The 26,804-nt window shown below is 40.5% G+C and overlaps 1 protein-coding gene across 1 annotated transcript in view; it reads left to right on the top strand.

Moving 5' to 3' along the window:
- Positions 1-26,804, top strand: part of PCCA (propionyl-CoA carboxylase subunit alpha) — a 279,452-nt gene that overhangs the window by 79,956 nt on the left and 172,692 nt on the right. Inside the window, exons 7-11 of the mRNA XM_077343823.1 lie at positions 3,333-3,464; positions 8,395-8,431; positions 11,054-11,132; positions 21,707-21,809; positions 23,699-23,793. Of these exons, the coding sequence (XP_077199938.1) occupies positions 3,333-3,464; positions 8,395-8,431; positions 11,054-11,132; positions 21,707-21,809; positions 23,699-23,793 (446 nt within the window). The remainder of the gene's footprint in view (positions 1-3,332; positions 3,465-8,394; positions 8,432-11,053; positions 11,133-21,706; positions 21,810-23,698; positions 23,794-26,804) is intronic.

The raw sequence follows: 26,804 nt of genomic DNA, 5'->3' as shown, positions 1-26,804 counted from the left end.
CAAAAGTAAGCTTTCCCATTGGAAACTAGCACTGTTTCTTTCAAGTTATAGGTATAGATTCCTTCATGTCAGAACTGTTACAAACTATAGTATAACGCTGTGTTTACTGCAGATTCAAAAGGGCAAAACATCAGATTTCTTTTAAACGTTCAACAAAATAGTTGCAAAATCATTAATTAATTTTTAGATGTGTTCATGATGATAATCTGTTAATGCTGTGGTTGTGAAAACTGTTCCAGAGAAGTCAGAGTTTCTCTAATATATCTGAAAAAGTATGCATGCACACAAAAGCATATACCCAGAATTAAACTTTGTTGTCTTAAAGTGGACTCAATTCAAAGATAAAATAACATAAAATAAAACTTTGATAGATTAAGAGGCAGCAGGCATGTTTCTCTGAAGGAGAGCTCTCTCGTCCGTTCCATCCATTTATTTATACCAGATAGCTGTAGGTTATGTTGGAAGTACCCATGAGTGCACTTAAGAGTTCAGGTATAGACATGGTGAGGAACAACTGCCTGTTTACCATGTTGTGTGAATTGAGTGTATACCCAAAACATTTGTGTATGCCTTTTAAAGCACCTCCCAGAGTCCGGGGTAGATGTGGAAGAGTTATTTGTCAAACAGGCTGATATAATAAAGTTTCGCAAACTAGCAGGTCTGTCAGGGGTATTCAAACTGCGGCATTCGCTGGCAGGGGCTCATGGGAATTGTAATCCATGGACATCTGGAGGGCCGATGGATGTCTGGCTTGGTTCATTCCTATTACTAGTATACATTTGTCTCTTATGCCTGGTCTCTTTTCCACTTTAATAAGAAGTTAGATTCAAATAATTCTTTGCAAATGGGAAAAAAATTGAGCATTTGCAGTTTGTTCCTTAGTTACATACAAGAGACATAATCAAGCCCTCGCCAACCCACATGTGGAGTCCCATAAGGAGTGTTCCTCTCTCCAATTTTATTTAACATCTTCACATGCCCTCTCATTCAGCTGGTGCAGAGCTTCGGGATGGGATGTCATCAATATGCAGATGATACCCAGCTTTTCCTCCTCATGGGTGGCCATCCTGATTCTCCCCCAGAAGCCTTAGCCAGATGTCTGGAAGCAGTGATGAGATGGCTCAAGCAGAGTCATCTGAAGTTCAACTCTTCAAAGACAGAGGTCCTATGCCTAGGAAGGAAAGGTCCAAGTGATGTGTTTACCCATCCTGGCTGGGGTACAGCTATCAGTAGCTCACTCCTCCAGGGACTTGGGCATGATCCTCAATGCCTCCCTCTCTATGGGGGACACAGTTCACGAGTGTAGCACGGCTGGCATTTTACCACATACTAGCACCCTACTTGGCCCTGAAATACCTAGCCACAACATGTGATGGTCACCTCTAGACTGGATTTCTGTACCTTGCTCTATTCAGACTTACCCTTAACCTTGAACCGGAAACTGCAGCTGGTCCAGAATGCAGCGGTGAGGACCCTCACGGGAACACCATGGAGGTCATCCCCAGAAACCCTATCCTCATGGATGGAATCCTAATCGACCAACCTATGGGACCATATGAAAATGTTGTTGGAACTGTTGCAAGATCACTGTTGCTATTGTATTTACTTGATGTTGCTGTGTTATGTTGTACTTATTCCCATGTAAACCGCCCTGAGCTGCATATATATATATATATATATATATATATATATATATACAGTTTACATATACAGCTTTTATACAGCTTTGAATGAGAAATATATATATATATATATATATATATATATATATATATATCTTTCTCATTCAAAGCAGACAATTTACAACAGTACCTTAATCTGCACATTTATACAGTTTACCACTTGATAGATGGCTCCAGTATTAAGTGGTAACTTGCTTATTCTGTCCGCTTCTGTTGTCATCTTGCCCCAGTGGGTGAAGGCTTGCATTTCATTTGGGTTTCCCTCAGTGATCCTTCCTTCCTGCCCAATGTTTTATCTATTGTGTTTATGTCTTTGTAAGGTATTTTAGCTCTGTTTTGAATTGTTTTAATGGTTTTGGTTGGTTTAATGGTTTTTAATGTAATTTTATTATATCTATTTAATTTTTTTGGCCAGCCTAGTGGCTGTTGTGAGGGCAGAAAGGTGGGATATAAATTTTATATATTTTTTGTAAACTAATACGTGTGGCTCCCTGGTCAAAGTATAGACATAACACAAGGCGTTTTAGCATTCATTGGTGCATTCAGTTGTGAGTAAAGAAGTCTTGATACGGGAAATGTTGAGACATACCTTGGTGAACGTATGGCTATTATAGCAGGTTCTTCATTTTATAAGTTGATCTCTAAGTATGATTTTGGTAGATGTTTAGTTATCATTAAAATACAGGATGGTGCCAAGTTATGTTGGACGGTCCTGCCTTCTACCTTCATAATCCACCCTCTGCATTGTTTGTGGTATGTCATGCCTCACTCAGGTTTTCTCTTTGCTGTTTTATGCTGTCTGATTAAGTTGTTTTTAATACTTTGTAATCTGTCCCGAGTCTCATCGAGAAAGGAAATAGGTAAATAAATAGAAAGCATATAATCAAGCTCTTGCCACTCCTTACCTAGCACATAACATTTTTAAATGGGAAGAAAGTGGGGTGGGAAGTGAAGTCTTTAAAAGAAGATATATTGAAATCTTTAAAAAAAGATATTGAATTTAACGAGAGTGAAGATGATAGCTTATAAAGTATGGTATAATACTGAATCAAGTGTTACAAGGAAATGGCTTTTTCTTTCTTAAAAAATCACTTTAGGATATTATTCTGTCCTGGGGCGAAATGTGTACAATTCCATTACTGAGTGCACCAAGTCTGAAAGATGGACTCCAGATATATGCTTTATTACATATGTGGTACCAGAATATTTTAAAAGTCTATCTTGTAAGTCTTGAACGCCTTTAAGAGGAATTTCATTTCCGTTTTGTGTGAGGCTTATGTTTTAAAGAATAGAAAATGAAATCCTGAACTGCGTTATACATTAGTGAACAAACCTTTGTAAGCCACTTGTGGCTTTTTGAGTCATGAGTTAACTAGCGTTCTCTCACTCAAGGGATCCTGCAAATGTTCTAGCTGAAATACTTTATGACTGTTGGCTATTTTACCTCGGTCTGGCTTTAATTTATACAAACAGTAATTATAGGAGCTTTGAGCTTGTATTCCATACAGGCTTAACAAGCTCATATACATCTTTAATGTAGTGGTTCAAGTTATGTTGCTTACATAAATTTGGGTCATTTCCTGAATGAAATTTCATCATGGTATTTCATTGTTAATTTGAGTAAGCCCTTTGCCTTCCTTGTCCCTTTAGGAATCTGAAGGTGTTGCTTTCGTTGGACCAGACATGCATGCTATTCAAGCGATGGGGGACAAGATAGAAAGCAAACTCTTAGCTAAGAATGCAAAGGTCAACACAATACCTGGTTTTGATGGGGTGGTCAAGGTAAGAAATTTGAAAGCAAAAACTTATATTCCCATTTTTATTTTATAAAGAATATATACATTTTGAGCATTATTATGAACAACCAAACTGCCTGTTATTTTGGTTGGATTCAAGTGGGTAACTGTAGCACAACAAAATTCGAAGTTCAACATCACCTTTTATTTATTCAATTGAATAACTATTTGAGTCCAATAGCACCTTTATTTATTCAATTGGATGAATCTTTGTTGGCTTTAAAAGTGCTATTGGACTCAAATGTTGTTGTGATTTTGGTTGTTGAGGTTCGAATGGCTGAAGCATTTGTATGTTGTGGAGACCTCTGTTAAAAATGGAATTTGGGAGGAATATAACAGGAAAGAACCAAGGAATTAGGTAAAGCCTTGGATTGGGCAACAGAGAGGCGTATGTATCAGTGAATGAGATTCATAGCATAAAGTAAGAACAACAGAAACAATCAGATTACATATTCCCTCAAGAGAGCTCTTTTAGTACTTTTAACATTATTTTTCTTATTTTTCTTATTTTTTTTCTTATAGGCTGCTCCTTTCCACAAGCAGGCTCAGGGCGATTTATAGCAGTAGATTAAAACAATTAATAAAACAATTAAAACATTGTAAAAGCTAAAAATGAACAAAGCCTATCAAAGACTCCCCTCCTGCTATCTTCAATCCGCTGTGTAGAGTTGACTGTAGGCAAGGTAGGATATACCCATCAAGAATAGAGGGGGGAGGGGTGGTGGTGAAGAAAACCAGAGAAGAGAGGAGGGAAGCCCACATGATATGCAGCTGCCATGGCCTCAATCATAGGCCTGGTAGAAGAGTGCCATCTTATAGACCTGCTGAACTGTGATAGCTCCATCAGGGCCCTGCTCTCAGCCTGGAGCCAGAGCTGAGAAAGGCCAGTTGGATGTCTTTGGGGCCAGGGATTACCAACAGATTGGCACTTGATGAATTAAATGTTTTCTGAGGAGCATATCGGGAGAAATGGTTCCTCAGATACACAGGGCCCAGACTGCATAGGGCAGCTAACCTTTTGATTGAAATACATAGGGGATACCGTGCTGAATGAATCATAACTATAGGATAGTCATATAGATATAGATGTAGATATAGATGGAGATGGAGATGGAGATGGAGATGGAGATGGAGATGGAGATGGAGATGGAGATGGAGATGGAGAGATATCGATATAGATCTATAGATCTATAGATATAGATCTCTTGTGGCGCAGAGTGGTAAGGCAGCAGACTTGCAGTCTGAAAGCTCTTCCCATGAGGCTGGGAGTTCGATCCCAGCAGCCAGCTCAAGGTTGACTCAGTCTTCCATCCTTCCGAGGTCGGTAAAATGAGTACCCAGCTTGCTGGGGGGTAAACGGTAATGATTGGGGAAGGGAATGGCAAACCACCCCGTATTGAGTCTGCCATGAAAACCCTAGAGGGCGTCATCCCAAGGGTCAGACATGACTCAGTGCTTGCACAGGGGATACCTTTACCTTTACCTTTACCTTTACCTTTACCTTTACCTTTACCTTTACCTTTACCTTTACCTTTACCTTTACCTTTACCTTTACCTTTACCTTTACCTTTACCTTTACCTTTACCTTTACAGATATAGATAGATAGTCTGTTTGGGGCAGTATGTAGCCATACTGGGATCAAGGAAAGCGTTCAAGTCCGTTCTTGGCCATGAAACGCATGGGAGATCAATTTTGGAAGCTTAGGACAATATCACTTTGTGGTTTCACATATGGCCCAGTTTTTCTTGAGGAAGGTGCATTCAGAATTAACATCTGGAAGCCAGCCAAGCCTTTGGGTGTATCTAAAATGGTTCTTCGAATCTCAGCTAGGTTCCAAAGAAAGACACAGCTAGTTTAAGCAGATTGCTAATGGAAAATATCCTATGAATCTATCTGGATAATGAAACAAACAGGAGATGTTTTAGCAATGTGATTTAAAATATATTAAGGGGTCAAAAATATGCTAACAAGTGACTCTAGGTGGTATTATGTGCAAGCGTGTTTGTATTATCACGGGGGCACTTCCTGTTTTCACAAATAGTATGGATCCATTTGGAATTTAAAACAGAAATAATTGGTGGTTTCTGATGCTCACCACCTATGCTGTTTCCTTAGCACTGGTGGTATGTGACTGCTTTGTCACAGAAACAGTGTCCTGTTGAGGTTTATTGTCACAGACATAGAAGCCAGAGCAGTGTTCACCGTCATGCCTACGCTCTTGACAGGAGACAGATGGCATTTATAATTCTGCAAAAGTGAACACATTCGATGCCCAAGTAAAAAGTGCTTCCTTAAGTGTTCTCGGTGGGCTTTGATATTTCCCCCCCCCCCCCAAGGTAACAAAATTGTAGACTGTGTGTTTTTCAAAAGTATATATTTTTTTCCTTTTGGGAAGGGGTGGTTCAAAAAGCGCAGTTGTTTCAGTTGTCATGGATAATTTGCAGCTTGCTTTCATATGGGCTTGTGGCATGCACCAGCCGCCCACTTGTTTGCAGGTAACTAAATGGAGGGAAAATGACCTCCTTTGTTGCTTTCATATTAAAATCCTGTTTAGCAAATATCTGCCTGCATTTGCAAGAGAAAAGAAATGTAAAAGTTTCTTCCTTGCTTCTAATCGAGGCTCTTCATCAGTCATCACTCTTCCTGCATTTTATTCAAGAGGCTCTAATTGTCTGCATTTGGCAGGTTTAACACTTCCTGACAGAGAGGGCTATTAAGGGGAAGTATTCTCGCATAACTGTCACAGACAGGAACAAAGAACCTTCAGACTCAATGTGTGGAAACCACTAACATTCTTAAATGACCCTTTTCATGCATTTTTTTTATCCCTCTGAGCAAAAAAAAACGTAGAGGCTGTGTAGGTTGTGGAGAGCAACAGAGGTGTAATAAAACAATAAACACTGATTTTTATTCTTTCTCCTTTCTCCTCCCTTTTTTGTGGACTTATCTGTTCCTTAAAAAACAATTGTTGTTTGGAAAATCTCATTAACAGATGTGCCTGTTTCAAGCAAAAAAAAAAAAAGAAAAAAGAGAGAGACTTAAAAACTGATGTTGCTTTCAGGGTTGCTTTGAACTTAACAAGCAGCGATCTGTGGAGCAGACTAGCTAATGAAAGGAAATTAAATTTTCTGACAACTTCCTGTACCAGCTTCCTTATTCTTCATTGGGTTCTTAGTAGGTACTAAGAGGATTTTGTTTTATTGTTGGAGGGGAGAAATAGTTAGCCAGGTATGAAAACCTCTAGTGCTTTTTCTCTGCTGTTTTAGGTAAGAGAACGCTCTGGCTTGAAACTTAGAATGGGGGAGGGGAAAAAAACAGAAAAGTCTTGGATGCTTAAAAATATCAGTTTTCATTTTAATGTTCCTGAGTTCAGCCCTCATAGATTAGGCCACGGTCAGCTGTCAGAGGTTTGTAGACATTATTACTATACACATTATATTAAAAGGAGTCAAAACTAATGTAAATATTAAACGATTTGTATTGACTTTCAAAGCTGAATGTCATTTAGTAATGCGTATTGGAAATGTAGCCTTCAGGGGAAGAGAAGTTATCTTCTTGACAATTAGTCTAGGTTAATCTTTCATGGACTAATCCTTAGGAAAAAATGTGAGTGGTGCTGTTTTTCTCAACCCAAGGCTAACTACTTAGAACACTGCATTTCCTAAAATGAATATACATCAGTGTGCCCCAGACTATCAGAAAACCAGTACAGTTTGCTGGAGGATCACTCTCCATGGTTTTTCACACCCCTGCTATTTAAATCTTTAAAAATTAAACTTAAAGTGCCCGAGGTAGAATTGGGGAGTTTCCACATGCAAACATGTGGGATCAGCTGGTTGATTCTCCCTCCTCCCCTGCACGTAACTTTCTTTGGGGAAGGGGTATAATGTGCTCAGCCAGGTGTAGTGGATGGTGGACTAATCTGGCGAGCCAGGTTTGATTCCGTACTCTCCCACATGCAACCAGCTGGGTGACCTTGGGCTAGTCACAGCATTGATATAGCTGTTCTGACCGAGCAGTAATATCAGGGCTCTTTAAACCTCGCCTGTTGTGTCTGTTGTGGGGAGAGGAAAGGGAAGGTGAATATGAGCTGCTTTGAGACTCCTTCAGGTAGAGAAAAGCGACATGTAATAACCAACTCTTTTTCTTCTCTTCTGTATCCCAGTTCGTATGAAGGCTGGCATAAGATGGCTCTGCTGTTCATGCTTGCTATATTCATACCGATTTTTCTACCCATTTTGCTAGGCTACATGTTAGTTATCCTACGTAACAGGTAGTGATGGCAGGCATTTGCTTACTACTGTTAAAAATAGCAAACTCATTCAGCTCTTTAATTTTTAGAGACCATGTGTGTTTGAAGTGTAGAGTGTAATATGGGTTAAAATTCCCTTCTGCTGTACAAAAAGAAAAGACACCTGCGAAAGCTACATTTGGATCTTTCGGCGAATTCTGTAAGAATTGTGCTGAACCTGAAGCTTGCCCAAACAATAGAGAATCAACTCCCCCTGCTGACTGTATCCAGGAAAACATGACGTATATGTACCTGTGGAGACAGGAGTAAAGCTGGCAGCTGAGGTGCCACAGTGTTCTGATACGTAATTCTCTGTGAAACCATCTAAATTCTGTAACCTAAATTCTAGCACCCTGAGAAATCCTTCTGTAGTCCTGCTGATTTGTTTTCCTGTCAGTTGAGTCTCCACCGCTTAGAGCCTTAAGTATAAGGCAACGATGAGGTAAAATTTACATTCCACTTATGGTATTAATTTTACATTCCTCTGAATGAAGTGGGTCAGAAGGTTGTAAAATCAAACATTAAATGAATCGAAGGAGACAGTAGTGCAATATATGGCTGCCCTAGAGACATAGTGCAGTTGCTGATGGGATTAATGTTGGGTCTAATTTCCTGCCTTTACAGGATGCAGATGAAGCTGTCAGAATTGCAAGGGAAATTGGTAAGTTCTTAAATTGGTTGTGCTGAGATTTGTATGCTTTTCAGAAGACACTTTGGACTAAATTAACTGTGTAATAAGTTGTCCCTATGGAACAAGCGTTTTAATGTTGCTAAATTCTCAGTTGCTTTTGGGACTGGAAGAATCTGAGCATTAAATCTCTTTAAATCGTAATTTTTTTGGTATATAAGTAGACTCAGACTCAAATGGCATGCAGGATGTGAGAGGTGGTAATCAGGATCTTTTAAAAAGCAGAGTGGTATTCTGCCTTTTCAGATAACACTTTTTTAAAGATTAAGAGTTAGGAGCTTATTTATTAGTATACAAGCTTTGCACACAAATGGTACCCAGGTTCAGCCCCTGGTACCCACAGGTAAAAGGATGGCTGAAATCAGGGCAAGCAGTTATTTGTGGATAAGGGTTTCAGGCTCATTGTTGTTCAGAGTAGAAAATGCTGGGTTGACTGAGAAGTAGGGTTGCCATTTATGTGGTGGGGATAGAGAACTCCTGCCCTTGCATGCTCCTTCTCTAAGAATGTTGGTGTGAAATGTGGGGATTGGAATGGTGGTTAGCAAGGAAATGATGTCATTTCCAGCTGCAAAAGTGGAAGTGATGTCATTGCATTGATAGTTGCTCTAGCATTTATCCAAAATTCTTTGGGTTTACTGTAGAATCTTTAGTGAACGCTAGAGCGTCCACTGACATGATGGCATTATTTCTGGTTATGTGGCCGAGAAAGATATCATCATGCCACCAAACACTGTTTCATAAGTTACTGCCCTAAAGTCTCCTGGGTGATGCCAGCTGAGGGTTGGCAACTCTACTGAGAAGAGGACAGGAGGAAAGCAGAAAAGGTCCACAAAGATAGCTAGAATGGATTTGACGGAGAGAGCAGCAGCATCAATCATCAAACTGTAAATAGAAGAGTAAAATGGGTGACAGGACTGGAGCTATGACACTGTTAAAGACACAGTGCAGCAGATGTCTCTACTTTAAAACAGGGGTAGTCAACCTGTTGTCCTCCAGATTTCCATGGACTACAATTCCCAGGAGTTCCTGCCAACAAACCTTGGCAGGGGCTCATGGGAATTGTAGTCCATGGACATCTGGAGGACCACAGGTTGACTATCCCTGCTTTAAAAGACAATCAGGAAGAAAAACTTCCTTGCCATGGGTAGCTAACATAGGATATATCAGTTTGCAATTCTGTCTTGCTTTAGTATTGGTTGTACTTGTAGTTTTACTTGTAGAAAACTAAGGGACCAAGTATTTCTTCTTGGTGGCAAGTTCCATTTTATTTGATGTGATTAACTCCCATGAAAGTTTTCTTAGGATGGCACTGACAAACATTAATGCTTTTAAATCATAAATATGCCAATTTAAATTATTTTATATGCTAAGTAAAAACAATGCATTTCATGTTGTTAACTAGCAAGATAGATTTAGATTTGATATGAAGATAAATACACTTCCACCGGAATTTGTGTGTTTCTCCCCTCCTTTGAAAAATCGCCTTTCTCCTATGGCTTCAACATTTCTAGAATTGTTACATCTCTAGCCATGGCGATGTGATGCAGAATTCTGGGCGAATTCTGTGTGAAAGCCTTTTAAAAATAGTTATGCGAAACAGTAACCTAGGGCCTCTCTAACTCATTCACTGTTTTCTGGCATTGAATATTTCAAAAAATAAACATTTCCCCTCACAAAGTAGAAATATATACTCTCTCACCCTTTGAATAACAATCCACAGGGAACTGATGGTAATATGAGTGTTTTCAACCCTCTCAAAAGTTTCAGTTGGTAAGGCCGATTGCCCAGTTCTTAATGCAGATACTCTCCTCAAATTAGACTTCTGCCATGAAATAAGTGTTGATATATGACGTGGCAGAAGCTTCATTTGAAGAGAGTTTCTAAATTAAATCTGTCAAATGATATCCTTCACATCAAATAAGGTATTTTGTGCTTTGTATGTGTACCAGAGTACAAAAAAGAAAAGAAAAAAGAATTAAGAGTTCATTCTGAATGAGGATTTGATTCTTAATTTGCAAATAAACTCAGTGTATTGTCTGTCAAGTAATAGAAAATTTACCATTTTTGCCTGGACTGTGTAAATATTTTATCATTTTTGGCTACTCTTTAAGTATATGATGTTTAGTCATGGGACAGATATTTATAATATACTAATTTTAATCAACATGCAGCAAAGCAATTGCTGTGGTAATGTTACAGTTGCTAGGATATACTTGAAGCAACCATACAATTAAGTAGAAACTGTGACTTGTAGTATTTGGTAGTGTTATTCCTTTGATTTGCTGTTATACTAGGTTAAATTCAAGTGGGTAGCCATGTTGGTCTGAAGTAGCAGAACAAAACCAGAGTCCAGGGGCACCTTTAAGACCAACAAAGATTTATTCAAGGCGTGAGCTAGGTTAAGTTAATCAAATGCACTGAAATTCAGAGGACTGGTTTCATGTATAGCACAGTTTTAAAAGCATTCCTTCCCACAAACAGCTTTTAAACAAACCAGTTGTTTTCTCCTGTGCTATTGGATATGAAGTCAAGTGTTGCATTTGTATGACTACTGATCAAAGTGTGAACTTCTGTCTAATTGCTCCCTGCTGTTAGGCTACCCTGTCATGATCAAGGCTTCAGCAGGTGGTGGTGGGAAAGGCATGAGAATCGCATGGGATGATGAAGAGACCAGGTGAGACCCTGTCTAAAAACTTAGTTTTGATGATTGTGGCACTTTCAAAGTCCCGGCAAAGCACTGAATGGGTACCAAACTGATATCAAACTGCAAACTGAAATGGAAGACTTCTTCTAGTACCCATTGTAGCATTTCTTGGCAGTTAATACTGAGATTTTATACGTGTGCATTTTTATTGCACATCCAATCAAATAATGTGCTGTAGTAGATAAAATAAGACAAAAATATGGTCAATTGCCAAGTGTGCTGTTTAAAAAAATTAAAAGAACAAAATAGAAACAGTATATGCATCTGTTTGTCAGTATAAAATATGTTCCTCTTAGTGTTTAAGGTGTTTTCTTGACACATCTATTGAACGAGTATTGTCTTCATAACTTGTTATATGTTTTGAATAGTGTCCATAGCAAGACAATATAATATTTTTGGTGCTTATCTAAAGAATCTTTAGTTTAATTCTTACAGAAGGGAAAGTAACATTCTGCTGAGAAGCTGAAGTGATATCCCCCTGAAGCAACTTGATGTGAAACATGTTTTACAAATATTAAAGATTCTTTCTGGACAAGCACTATCCCCCCACCCCTATTTTCTTCATTGGACTTGGTGCAGCCCTTCTCTTCTCTCAAGAGTTGCAAGCCAGGTACTCCCAGGAAGAGTACCCAACAACCCAACAACCCTCCCCTGTTTTTGTCCCTGGAATCTGGCGTTCAGATGTATACTGTCTCTGAAAAAGGAGATACGCCTAGCTATCATGATGACTATTGATAAGACCTGCCCTCTGGAATTTGTTGGAACGAGTGGTTCTCAAACCACTGAGAGCCAGCATGTGGTAGTGGTTAAAGAGCAGGGGACTCTAATCTAGAGAAATGGGTGTGATTCCCCACTCCTCCACATACAACTGGCTGGGTGATCTTGGGCTAATCACAGTTCTTAGAGTTATTCTTGCAGAGCAGTTCTCTTAGAGGTGTCTCAGCCCCACCTTCCTCACAGGGTGTCTGTTGTCAGGGGAGGAAGGGAAAGATATTTGTAAGCCACTTTTGGACTCCTTCAGGTAGCAAAAAGCGGGGTATAAAAGACAAGCTCTTCTTCAAACATTTTGAAGTGGAATCCACTTCTAATTTTGCAGAATACTTCCTTACTTTCCCCTTTTCTAGTATAAAATGAAAAATCTCCCATTAGTGTAAGTTTATATTTAATTTTTGCATTTAGTATTTACAAATATGTAGCATTAATGAACTGCTGGGTTTATTTAATCACAGTTTTTACATTAAATCAGACATCTACAGATTTATGGTTTAGGCTCCCAGGGATTCCTTCCCATGTTTTCTGTTTCTCTTCCTTCCTCTGTCCTTCCAACCTACCTGTGAGAGATTTGCAATCCACTTTTGGGTCTAAAGGTAAAGGTAAAGGTATCCTCTGTGCAAACACTGAGTCATGTCTGACCCTCTAGCGTTTTCATGGCAGACTCAATATGGGGTGGTTTGCCAGTGCCTTCCCCAGTCATTACCGTTTACCCCCCAGCAAGCTGGGTACTCATTTTACCGACTTTGGAAGGATGGAAGGCTGAGTCAACCTTGAGCCGGCTGCTGGGATGGAACTCCCAGCCTCATGGGAAGAGCTTCAGATTGCATGTATGCTGCCTTACCACTCTGCGCCACAAGAGGCTCTATTTGTGTCTAGTCTTTATGTAAAAACTTTGCCTAAGTTGCAAAATAGCATGTAAGAAACTTTAATGCTAAAATACTGTTGATTTAATGCATTTAATATCAAAGCAACCTACCCAATAAATCTGAGTATGAATTTCTTCAAACCTGCTGCTTTACTGCTTAGTAAATAAAAATCATCCATTAATGGCGCTACTCTGTATATGGATCACATGTCAAATTATGGCTGTCTTTATGTTTTGATTTCCTTGTATGAGAAGAGTATCTCAGTTACAGAAGCATTTCTCATATTGTACAGGGATAGTTGTGCCTGAGAAAACATTTGAATGAATTTTTTTTTAAGTTCTGAAATGCCAGAGGATCAACATTTTAACCCCTCTGGTCATTCCACTGGAGACATCAGAGTAGCCATCCTCAAAGAGATATATTTGGGCACATGTACAGAACATGAAGAGGCAGGAGAAGAATGTCTGAAGTCTGTTCTGCGTAAACCAAGATGTAAACAGGAATTATGCTTGAGAAAAATATTGTTTTATTTGGTACCCTTCATTTCCCAGCGCATAACTCTTAGTGAATGTCCTTTCAAGATTACTTGCATAAACATTCTACTAGCTGACTTCCTTAGCTCACTGCTAGTAGTTCTGCTGGCATCTGATGAAGTATGCAGTAACCTTTGGAAGTTCATACTCTTTAACTCATTTTTTAAAAATAGTCTGTACAATATTTTCTTTCTTTCTTTCTTTCTTTCTTTCTTTCTTTCTTTCTTTCTTTCTTTCTTTCTTTCTTTCTTTCTTTCTTTCTTTCTTTCTTTCTTTCTTTCTTTCTTTCTTTGGGGTGTTGATAGCAAGAACCCTCCTGACATGGGAGAAGGGTCAGGAACATCTGAAAAATGGAGGCAACAAGTAATTCTTATGGAGAAAGGCAAGTGGAGAGTCAAGTGGAGTGAAAAGATCTCATGGAATAAATAATATCACAATCTTTCCTGAGAACAGGGTCGCTAGGGAACCTTAAAATGCTGTAATAGCATTGCATTTGTTGTTGGTGGTGGTCCTATTATTCCAAAGCAAAATCCAGAAACAAAAACTGTGAAAACCTTTTATTGAATAGAACATATCACATAGATTTGGGTTTTGCACTTTTTAGCAAACCTAAATAAGCACTGTGATGCAAATCATGGTCACCACATTTCAATTAGGCTTCAGGTTTGAAATATCTGAAGAATCAAACAGGTAAAGAACTAGTGACATTTTCCTTGTTTGTGAAAAGCCTTAAGAATGCTATTCAGCTTATTTCTGTTTTGTGCCAGATGGTCATCTTGTGGGTGTTACGTTTGCTTTGCTTCTGCTTCATTTCTGTATCCCAAGAGCTTGCAAAGCGGAACAAGAGAAGATTTTACTTATTAATTGGGGGGGAAAAGGAAGCAATTTTCAGTTGTCTCCTAATCTTTTACAGTCAGTCTAATTGTGTAGAAATTCCTGTTTAAAATTTATTGTTTGAAGGCATTCAGAGGTTATCTTGTAGGATTTGAAAATACCAACAGTATTGATGGTTCAAGCATTTAAATTAATTTTTTTCACTACCTAGTTCCCCCAATAGCACCAAATTCCCCTCCCCCCCAATGGTGCTCCTGTGGGACAAGGGACTGTCAGGAAGAGCTTAAACGGGTTTTTGAAGTCTTCATGGGGGGCGGAATCAATACCATCCCCCTGCTTGCTGTCCCAGAGGTATATATGCCAGTGTAGTCTTATTGTTCAGAAATAATTGTTTTCACCTGTGATAGTCTATAAAACTTCTGTAGTTTGCATTCTTTTAATTTTACTAAGCACCAATCTTTGCTAATTTATGGTATGAGAATATCCATGGTTAAAGCTTGTATTAACTGCCCTCTAATAATAGTTCCTTTTAAGGAGGAAAAGTAAGATATAGGTGGTCAGAACTAAATAAATGACATTGAAGTCGCCAAAGAAATTTCTTGAGATTGTGGGGGTTGGGGGGGAGAAAGTGATCCAAGTTTGATGCATCATTAATTGATGCTAATGGTCAAGAAATGTTTTTTATGGTCTGTGTGACAGGGATCTGTGAGAGTTAAGTTTGTTCTATCCTTCCTTAAAGGTAAAGTATCCCCTGTGCAAGCACTGAGTCATATTTGACCCTTGGGGTGACGCTCTCTCGCGTTTTCATGGCAGACTCAATATGGGGTGGTTTGCCAGTGCCTTCCCCTGTTTACCCCCCAGCAAGCTGGGTACTCATTTTACCGACCTCGGAAGGATGGAAGGCTGAGTCAACCTTGAGCCGGCTGCTGGGATTGAACTCCCAGCCTCATGGGCAGAGCTTTCAGACTGTTGCCTTACCACTCTGTGCCACAAGAGGTTCTCCTTCCTTATGGCCCAATAAAAACTGAAGACCTGGGATTTTGGCTTCTCTGTACACTCTTGAGATTTTAGCTAATATATGTGTTTCTATGTAGATGTTATTCCCAAAGTAGTAACTGATTATTTATTGAGTACATATATTGACTCTACACTTTAGAAATATAGTCTTATCCTTACTATCATGGGCTCTTGAACAGTTTCTATCTCATGTATTTTCCTGTGTTCTTATAGAGAGTTCATCATTGTACTGGAATTGTATTGTTAGATTTTATTCTGTTTTATCTTGTAAGCCACCCAGACTTTGTCAGGAGAGCCAGTACAGAAATTAAAATATAAATAAAGAAAAAAAATCAATTTTACGTCCCCCCCCCCCCAAAAAAAAAATTGACTTTGCAGAAGGCCCCTGGATTAATTACTTTTAAAGGTAATGGATGGCATAAATGTTCATACTGGGGTGATGGGGTGATTCAAAATGTTGATGATTAGCTTGGTGGAAATGTTAAACGGACTGATCCTTTTGAGCTGTGTCAGGCAGAAGCTTCTGCTACCTCAGCTACAGCAGGATCCTGTGCTCAGTAAGGCAGATGGAGTCATTGTGCTTTTCTGTTCTTCTGCTCCTGGCATTTTGCAAGCATGAGCCATCTTAAGAGCACTGGGAACACTCCAGATATCCTGACTGTACTGCAGCCTCAGACCCCTCCTCCCCTCTTGATGTACAGGACAAGTTTATGGAAACCAAGTCTTAAAAAAAAATTGAATGGAAAATAAGTTTCAGAACTTAATTGCAATGGAACACACAGACTTACACATGTACACAGATTTATAAATTATTAATTGGGCATATTGATTCTAAGAAAATAAAAATAAGGACAGCAATCAATAATTTTAATGAGCACATGCATCAGTTAATTAAAATAAACCAGTTATACATATCATCCAACTGCTTACAGAAGGAAGCCAAAGAATTAAAATAGGTTTGTTTTAACAGTTAGAATGGCACTACACCTAATGGCGCCAAACATTTTTGTAAGTAGGTTTGGTAAGAGAAAGTATAACAAATTTACTTAGATATGGACATATGGTGATTACTTTGGACTTTATTTGTCCTACTTAGTCTCTTTTACAAATAAAATTATATATGGTTGTTCGTTGTTGTTTTTGTATTCAATCACTATGGTCGACAAAAATATTAATAGTAGACTGTATCCAACAACATATTCCCAAAACATAGGGTCACTCACATTTTCAAAGGGATGGCTGAGATTTCCGCCTCCCAGTGCAGACCTCCATTTTGTCCGTATTATTATTCAGGAAGGTCTTCTGACTCCCCCCCTCCCCCTCAGAAACAATGTCCTAGTGAGCTTCAGTAGGAAGGAGTGGAAATCACTCCCTCCCTTCTGAAAGCTTTCAGTGCTCTTAACTCTTGGTACTGCTAGGTTGGATACAGACCAATGTGTTCTGATTATTTCAGATGTGGTTATGGAATATAATTATTTAAGTGAAAGTAATATGCAGTGTGGACATGCTAAACTAGTTAAGTTGAGAATAAACTAAAATACAAAAACTATCTCTAAAACACAAAGGAGTGTCAGACGTTGCAAGGACTCACAACCAACTTCTTAGAAATAGAAAGTTTTATTGAGAAGTACTTCATACACCTAGACTAGAGAAGTCAAATCTGCCTGAGGACAGATTTGCTTCACCTTATCAATACAGTTCTCCCGCCCAAAACTTGAAAGTTCCCAAGGGAGGGGAGGAAGGAAGAGGAGACAGATACAATTAAAAACAGTGTTACTTTCACATGTCCTTGGCTGTCTTCAGGCTTAGATAAGGTGTTATGGTTACCAGAAGCAGGCCCAGCCGAGAGGCTTCAAAGAAAAGAACATTCATAGCTTCCAGAGATAATGGCTACATAAACATAGTTTCACTTTTAACAAGCATGCATGATATAGGGGCCTGGAGCTCCCAGGCACCAAGCGGCAAAGGTCAATCTAACTGTCATGGAGAAACTCAGGCTAATTTATGACAGGGTTTTCTAACAAACCTGACAAGGAGATGCTTAAAAAATAGTCTGACACTAGTACTTAAGCCCGCTGTACCCTAAATACAGCAGGCGCTAGGAGCCCTCCTTGGGGCGCCCCCCTCCCTGCCGTGAAGCCCTCTCCCTGGCTCCCTCCCTCCCCAGGCTCCTGACTTCCCAGCTGGGAAAGGAGCTGGGTCTGTGCCTCGGTCCCCTCCCTCCCCAGGCTCCTGGCTTCGCAGCCCCCTCCCTCCCTAGGCTCCTGAATGTGGTAATGACCATATAAATTGTGAAGGGGGGGGGGTGAATCACAGCTTCATATATACAAAGGTAGGGTCTAAACATTCCTGGTTAGTCGGTAATTAGGAAAGAGGATTGGGGTTCTTCTGAGTAGCTCAATGAAGACACCATTGTGGTGTGTGGAGGTGATGGGCCAGTTCTGTGCTTGGGATTATTAGGAAAGGAATCAGAAAATAAGTGGTCCATATAATGATGTCTGTCTATAGCAGGGGTAGTCAAACTGAGGCCCTCCAGTTGTCCATGGACTACAAATGGAGGGGCGCAGTTTGACTACCCCTGGTCTATAGCATTGATAATGCAGCTGCATTTCAGATACGTTCAGTTCTAATTGTTGCAACCAAAGTTTTGCTGCAAAGAAAAGCTTTAAAGCAAATTGTGGTTTTTTGATTTTAAAAATAGCGACAAAGGGTATGTGATGGAAATCTATGAATCTGTCCTTGGTGTGGAAAAAGCAAATAGAGGGAGATCTTTCCCCTTTTTCATACCACTGGTGCTTGGGATCATTCAGTGAAAATGATTAGTGGTAGACTTAGAATGGTTACAAGAATCTATGCATTATTGAGTGGTGGAATTAATAACAAGATGGACAATCATGGGTGCTAGATCTAGAAACTATTAGTCATGATGGAGTTGCTGGGTTCAGGCTTGGAGACCTGGGCCCTGATGGAGCTGTCAAAGTTTTGCAGGGCCTATAAAATGGTACTCTTCCACCAGGCCTATGTTTGAGGTCAGGTCTATTTAGTAGTATGGGCGCCTCTCCTCTCCTCTCCTCTCCTCTCCTCTCCTCTCCTCTCCTCTCCTCTCCTCTCCTCTCCTCTCCTCTCCTCTCCTCTCCTCTCCTCTCCTCTCCTCTCCTCTCCTCTCCTCTCCTCTCCTCTCCTCTCCTCTCCTCTCCTCTCCTCTCCTCTCCTCTCCTCTCCTCTCCTCTCCTCTCCTCTCCTCCTATATCCCTCCTATATACCCCTATATCCCCCCTCCTATATCCCCCCGCTATATTGTGGTGGCTATGAAATAAATGGTATTGTAGCATGTTTTCAAAGTTTTATAGTTTTAAATGTATATTTCATGGGTAATTCTGGATTATATGTGAGATACTGACTATGCATTGTATTCAGATATACCCATATATAGAATTTCCAGAGGTCTCCAAGGTGTACTAGTGGGGCCAAAAGGTGCAAATTATTCCCCATTATCCATTGGAGGAAAGATCAAGGAGTGCCTTTTACCAACCAATGTTGGTTTCATGGTCATGACCATCACTAGGAATTGTTGGTCTTACTGTTATCTGTGACTTGGCACAACTGAGGCTGAACTGCTACTGTGTAACACCTTTGGAACTGGGAACCTTCAGTTAATTAAAATACCTTTAAATCTTTGAATGCTCTTGATCTAGTTATCTTTAGAAAAAACCTCCTCCCTTTTAGTCCCTTCTATATACCTAAATCATCTTAAGTGACCCATGCTTAGGAGATGCATCTACATACACCAGCCATTTCCAACCTTTTGACCATGGGAGAACCCCTGAAATATTTTCCAGGCTTTGAGAAACCCTGGAAGTGGTGACATGCCCCTCTAGAGAAGTGGATGCAGAAGTAAGATGCAGGAACTAACCAGCCAATCAATCATTTACCATTTCCACCATGGAGAAAGAGACTAGGCCTGTAGAATAACAAGAGTAGTGGCATCCAGTGCTGTATAATGATGTCAGTGGCCATCCAAACTTCTGGAAATGCTCAGTAACCCCTGGGGAACTCTTGTATAGCCCCAGAGTTCCTTGGAGCCCTAGTTGGGAATCCATGTGCTAGACTGATTGCAATAAAGGACAGATCCTCTTTTGTTAGGTGCCCTTGAAGTCATGTATGGTGGGGTACAAATCCAAAAATAAACCAACAGAAGTTATATGATGACTGCTGGGGAGATCAGGTAGCATTTTTTCGGCAGTAAATGCATGTTAAATATGTCCTTCAAGGCTAAACAATTACTGTTTAACAAGACAAAAGAAAAAGCAAGCTATGTTTTTTTTAACATCCAAGTCTGTAGAAGGCATATGGGGAGAGACACAAAATATAGATCTAATTATTTTCTCTGTTTGAATACTGTTGTATATGCTGCGACATTAAATTATTGCAATATTGGAAGTTGTTACTGGCATCAAAAACATTCTTAATGGAAGCTGTATGGCCTCCAAGGGTGCTCTACAAATAGTGGGAGGCATCCAGAACTTTGGAGGACATTTGGGGTAACCATTGTCAGAATAGGAATCAAACCTAAAACTAAAGAACTAACTGCTGGCTGTCAAAGGCAAGGGTCTTGTTGAAAGTATGCCTCCGATCTGTATATTTGTATTTGTATTATAAACAACCTGAAAGGGGGATTTACTAGATTCATGAATAAGTCTTTCAATGGCGACCAGCCATTGTGCTGAGGAGAACCTCCACATTCAGAGGCACCGAGCACTAAATCTCTGAATCCCGGAGCCAGGAGGGGAAGGCCAAGGCTCTATGCCCTGTTGTTGGCTGTCTAGAGGAAGTGGTTGGTCATTGTGTGAAACAGGATGGTACATTGTGTGAAACAGGATGGCGCTAGGGCCTTACCGATGTCGTCGGCGGGCTGGTCGTCGTCGTCGTCGGCGGGCTGGTCAGGGGTGGCGATCTTTTGTTGGCGGCGGGCTGACGCGGCGAGAGGCGCTTTGCGCCTCTCGCCGCGTCAGCCCGTCAGGCAGGGACCCCCCGGCAGCCGCGCTTCGCGCGACTGCCGGGGGCTCCCTGGGTTGGCGGCCTGACGCGGCGAGAGGCACCTTGCGCCTCTTGCAGCGTCAGGCCGGGAGGAACTGCGAGCCGCGCTGTGCGCGGCTCGCAGTTCCTGGAGCTGGGAATCGGAGGGACCAATCGGCAGGCGCAAAGCGCCTGCCGATTGGTCCCTCCGATTGTCTGTCGTGAGGAAGGGTCCTATCTGGACCCTTCCTCATCACGGACTAATCCCACTTTTACACCCCTTAGCGAATTATTTAGTCCGTGGCGCCCGTGACGCCACGGGTGGTTTAAAGATTGTTGTAACCCGCCAGGAGCCGGCTTCGGGAGTGTCCGGGAATAAATCCTCCTCCTCCTCCTCCTCCTCCTCCTCCTCCTCCTACAACAACAAATATATAATAAAAAAGACCTTCAAACATAAAATAAGTCTCCTTATAATGAACTTTTTATTTTTTTGAACATGTGGTTTTTGGGGCCTTCAGTTATCTTGTATATTTGATGGGTGGAAGTGGATTAACGATCACAGGTCTAATGCGTTCCATAGCCACGTGGAAGTCCATATCTAATCTTCCTCTGCTTTGGGTTAAAAGCTGCTCTCACCACACTCTCGAGCTTCAGGAGTAGCACGGCAAGCAGTGCAGCGGTGGTGGAAAGTGGCAACCCTGCAGGGTTTTTGTGTCAAGAGTCATTCAGAAATGGTTGTCATTGCCTGCCTCTGCATCACGACCCTGGTCCTTGGAATATCCCCATCAACATGCTGACTAGGGCTGGCCCTGCTTAGCTTCCAAGATCTGATAAAATTGGGATAGGCCAAGCCAGGGTGTAGTGCCGTGACCTACTGCCAGAATTGAGGTTCTAGAAAACCTGAACAGCACATACAGAACTTCCTGTGTGGCTTTGGATCATAGCCTAAGCCAGGGGCACTAGTGTGGGTTCTGTACAGCAGCATGCTAAACCATTAGTATTCAATACATGGTTGATGGTCTACCCAAGATACTGAGGTGAATCCCTGAGACATTGTAACACCACTGGGGCTCATCTTGCTTTTGCTGTGACAGGCTAAGAACAATCTTTGCCTGCACCCCTACTCTTTTGCTGGTAAACGTTTACTGGTAAACATTGAGGTGATTTTTTGCCACACTGGCCAAAGAGGTTGCTTACCCTGGCCTAACTGTGGCCCCCGAGCCTCCCTCCCATGAAATTAATGTCCTAAACCAACCAATCATGGGTCCATCTGTATGTTGCGATTATGAATTTGCTATTCACATTGTTTATTATTGTTCTATTGTTATTTATGGTTACCAACTTTTTCTGTGTTGTTTCTGTTCCTCTGTGTTTTATTTGAATTGCCCTGAGTTTTGGGGGGCAGTATATAAATGTAATAATGAAACAGATAAATATAATGTTTGATAAAAGTTCAACATACTGGCTTCTGTTTTTCTCATTCTCTGATTTGTTTGCCTTAAAGGGAAGGTTTTAGATTTTCATCTCAGGAAGCTGCTTCAAGTTTTGGTGATGATCGATTGTTAATAGAAAAGTTTATTGATAACCCTCGACACATAGAAATTCAGGTTGGTATTTTTTCCACACGTGTTCAATATTCTTGCTGTTTAAATTGATGACTGAATTAATCTTGAATTAATTTGTCCTCAGTATTTTGCACCTTTACTAAGTAGCACTTTAGGACCAATTTTCGAATACTAGAGAACAGAGATTTATCTTTAACCTGAATATTTGCTTCTTGATTTATATGTTTAACTTTATTGTAGAAGCTAAATTAACCTTTGAGACAAAAAAAATCTAAATTGTAAGTTGACCTCCTTAAATGTTTACTTTTTTCCATCTGAAATATGATGTTATGAATTTTGTTTAGGTAGTTTGGAATAAGTTCTGATAACAGTTGAATAAATTAATGCAACACAAATCTTTATCTGCTTAGATGAATGATAACATTTAACCCAGTCCTTGAAGTCATGTAGCATTACAGCCCAAACCTTCTTAGAATGTAGTAATATCCAGACTCTAAATGCAGTGGCCAGATTTCCAAAGAACTGGATTGGCTTGTCAAGGGTAGTTTGTATAAAGCACCTATATTTGTATAAAGCACCTTCACAATGTGTATAAGAGCCATTTGTGAAATGGTAGCATTACTTTCAATGCTTACCATGTGGTTTAACAGTTTGTTATTCATTGGCCATGTGCAATTCTGTGATGTTCCTGTTACTCTCTTCTCTGCTTCATAAAAATCTAGACTGAACCAAAAGAGGTGCTTCAAAAAGTTTAACAAAAATGTTTCTTTGGGGGAAATGTGCATGTTCACGATAGTTCTGTAAAGTAGTATGTCTTGGCAGTCCCCAAGGGAGCTTTGGTCTTGCTTGCTTTATTTATTTTATATTACTTTATTATTTTCTGCAGCACACAAAGGTGCATGGTAATTTTTTTGGGAAATGAGGATTGCAGAAACAGTTTGCTGTACGGTATGGAGGTGTAAATCCCTTGGGAAATGCCTAAAGTAAGTGTAGCTAGAGATGCCACTGGACTCAGGACCAAATCCTCCACTATCTCTGTGGGAGCTCTTGGCAGCCCCCCCCCCCAAGAAAGAGAGCCCAGCACTGTCCTGGGTTACAACATGGGCCCGGGAAACAGTGTCAGGCCCAGTGTCAAGCCCAATGTTGATGCTAACTGGGCAGGGGAAGAGTGTTAGACCCGATACACACGGCTGTTACCACAACAGACACCCTGTGAGGTGGATGAGGCTGAGAGAGCCCTGATATCACTGCTCGGTCAGAACAGTTTTATCAGTGTTGTGGCGAACCCAAGGTCACCCAGCTGGTTGCATGTGGGGGAGTGCAGAATCAAACCCGGCTCGCCAAATTAGAAGTCTGCACACCTAACCACTACACCAAACTGGGAAGAGACATGTGGCCATGTGATTTCTAGTTCAAGTCTAGTTCAAGTCTGATTCTGGGGGAAATTCTCAACCTGTAAGGGATTTAGTGCTTGTTCCCCCTCTCTGTTGCTTTCTCTATGAAAATGACAAATCAACTGGGCCATTAATTGTCAGTTTATTAGTTGACTGTATCATGCCTTTGACCATCTGATCCAAACCATCATTCGTTCTGCAGCCTCAGAGATATAAATTCCAGTAAATATAATCCAGTTCAGTTCACCTGTTTATTCCTGGGGTGGGTGGGCATATGATAGCCTGACACGTTATCATGAGGAGAATTCTCCCGTGAATGAATAACTACACATGTTCTGGGAATTCCTGAATAACATGTATGCATGTATTTTCTTTTTCTTTTCTTGTCAGTCTCAGCTGGTTGGTTTTTGTATAATTAATTTTGCTATTTTAATTTAATAACCTCATTGATGTTGCTGGTATTGAGAGAAAGAGAGAGAAAGAAGAAGAATAATAAGAAGAAATGCATTTACTTATTTAAAAATGACCTTTCACTAGGTTTTGGCTGATAAGCATAACAATGCGTTATGGCTGAATGAACGAGAATGCTCCATTCAGAGGAGAAACCAGAAAGTCATTGAAGAAGCACCAAGGTGAGTACTAGCACTTTTCATCAGGACATAAGATTCTTTAGGAAGAGTTGGTTTTTAATTACATAATTTAATTACATACATGGTTCCGTACAGATCTAAAGTACGGGAGAGAAATAAGAGGGGATGCATAAACTGCCCATATAGTGTTAGTCCCATTCATGGGGTTGGACAGATACAGACTTTGGCACAGATGCAAATACCTTGAAGAAGGGTGAACATTTCCACAGTTGCCCCCACCTTTAGTTAATAGCCCTTTATACCGCATCCTGCACTAATAGTACCCCAACTCTTAGGAGTGACTTTTTTGATGAGGCAGGGGCTTGTATCAAAAAATTTGGAAATCTGCTCCATGAGTTCTGCACCACTCCTAGTTTTTAGGTTCTAACCTGTATTTCTTAGCACAGAATTTAACAGAAGGTGGTAATAAAATTCGGTCCTGTTTCAGTATTACTTTGCAATATTTGGTGCCATGCATAATTCTGTGCTGTGAGACATGGGCCTGTGAAAGCTGTTCAGATCAGAAAAAAAAAAGATATTTTAGTTTGGCATTTCAGATTCAGAGGCACTGGAACACCTTTAGAAAACAAACAGATGGGCAGTAGTAATGTGTAGAATGACTCAGAGCTGCCTTAGCTAACAGAATTACCTGTCTGTTAAAAGCATAACGTTACACGCATGCTGGATTTTTTTTAAAGGGCTACAACTCCCGACAAAAACAGACACAGTGCCTGTTGTGATGATTACCCGCCCCCCTCGGAACTTGTATGAGTGGTGAGATTTCAAGCAGGGTGTGGACTGCTGCACATGCTGGGAGTTCCCATGTTGACACACTAACAGAGCGTCTCCCAGTTTGAGCATTACTTCCAACGATTTGGATTGAGAGAAGTGCAAGGTGGTTTTTGCATGTGTATGCTGTCCTTTTATTTATTTATTTTTTCGTAGCCTCTTACTTCTCTCTCGGAAAGCCCCCCCCCCAGTACCTGGGAGCACTGTGGAGCAGCGCTCCATATGGCGTAAAGGGCAGATTGTCCACCACCATGCCATACGATCATGGGCTTCTCTTGAACTAAGATTATGAGACTAGAGGAGGAAGAGATGTGATTCAGAGGTTCTTCTCTGATTTCACCACAAATAGGGGTTTCCTGGAGTTATCATTGGGACAGGCCCCCCTGCCATGCTCACCTGACCTGTTTAATGGGAAAAAAAGGAGGTTCATCTCATGGTTTTGATGTGAAGCCTGGAGTATTTCAGGAAGCATTTGTGAAGTCTGCAGTTCTTTCCATGTGGAAATAGATTCCCTCTCCTTATTTCCATCTCGGTCCACTCCTCCTTCTCCTCTCCCTTCTGTAGCGTGTCTTGCTTGTCCTTGACTGTGAGCTAGCAGATTGTCTTTATTTATGTTTTATTCCTGTACAGCGCCTAGTTACTTTTTAGGCGCTTAATAAACACAGATTTTCAACCATTTTGTGCACAGGAAACATCTTCTGTTGTAGAGTTCTGTTAAGAATTTCTGATTCTCTGACTCCCCTGCTGTTGGGATTATTACATTTGTTTGATTTACCACTCTAATATGAGGTGTGATAAAATACTTGTTGGTCTTTGCTTTCTAAGTGGGGCGGATGGGAAGAGAGACAGATTGTCGAATTTCAGTTTTAAAAATTCTGTATACACTTGTGTGCCCGAATCAGCTTCTCAGTGTGAAGATGGGAGCCACCTCCTCCATACTTTGATAGGTAAAACTTGTAAAACAGTATAAATTTGAACGTGTAGTATGGAAGCATCATCTGAATAGTGTGAAGAAATACAGCCAAAATATGTTTTTCCTCCCTGCATTTTCTGAGGCTCTGGCCTCAAGAAGGTGATATATTTAGTGCCTTTAGTGAGGAAACACGTTGACCAGGGATCAGTCTTTGCAGAAGTTCTCAAAAGGGTTTCCACAACTGCACTCTTGAGAAGAAGAGACAGCTGTGGCCCGGGTTGAGAGGGGGGCACCTTGCTGCGTGGAACAGATGAATTAAGTAAGAAAAACAGAAAATTAAAACTTTTCAGCTTTAAGGCTAAAGTTGAAAGAAAAATTTAAGTTGCAGGCTGCTACTGTCATTGGATGTCATGTTCTGTGATATAGGCAAAAGTTGAAACAGCAAGACAGTTCAATGTGAAGCTTTACAAGTTCTCGTTTCAAGATTTCCCTCCCCCCTACTCATGCACCCAACCCCTTTGTCACTGATGCCTTAATTTGTTCTCTGTAGAAACAAATACATTGCAAATAGGAGTGCTGCATAGTAAACCATTAACTGAAGGGTTTAAAAAAATGAATAATTTGCTTTGCTTCATTGAGGATGCTATGCTTCTCAAAATGTACCTATGTCAGTCCATGTGTTCGAGTATGTATGTTACATTCGTATCTTCAAAATATTAAACTAATTCATGCTGAAACTAGGAACAGCATGCATGCTAATTGTGCTGGTGCAGTTATACTGTGGCTAAGCTTGTTTCTTGCGTGTTAAGAATTTAGGGCAAGTTCCTGCTTGATAAAAAACAAACAAACACAGACCTGTTGTCCAAATGGGTGTTTCAAAGAGATGTTGTCCATTGACTCTGCTCCTAAATTCAGGTGGGGAAAAACTCAGGGGAGGGGAGCAATGAGTTATGATTCCCGTTGTTATGGTTGCTGCCTTATGAATTACATTGTATTATCCCTATGTTTTATATTAACTGTCCTGAGCCTCAGGGGAGGGCGGTATAGAAATGTAAGAAACAAACAAACAAATATGGAACAAGGTCAAGAAATGGTTCTATATTAAGGTGACCAGATTTTAACATTGGCAAAGCAGGACACCATTGACTGGGGGGGGGGGGGGGGTTCTTGATTAAAATTTGGTCTATATGGAGCAACAAAAAGTTTCATAGAACGCATAGAACGCAAAAATAGTATTGTAATACAGGGGTAGTCAACCTGTGGTCCTCCAGATGTCCATGGACTACAATCCATGGACTATAACTCTCCCCTC

The sequence above is a fragment of the Paroedura picta genome, chromosome 6 (assembly GCF_049243985.1).
Source record: "Paroedura picta isolate Pp20150507F chromosome 6, Ppicta_v3.0, whole genome shotgun sequence".
Taxonomy (NCBI): domain Eukaryota; kingdom Metazoa; phylum Chordata; class Lepidosauria; order Squamata; family Gekkonidae; genus Paroedura; species Paroedura picta.
Note: the sequence above shows the minus strand (reverse complement) of the source record. Positions and strands in the feature narration are given on the sequence as shown.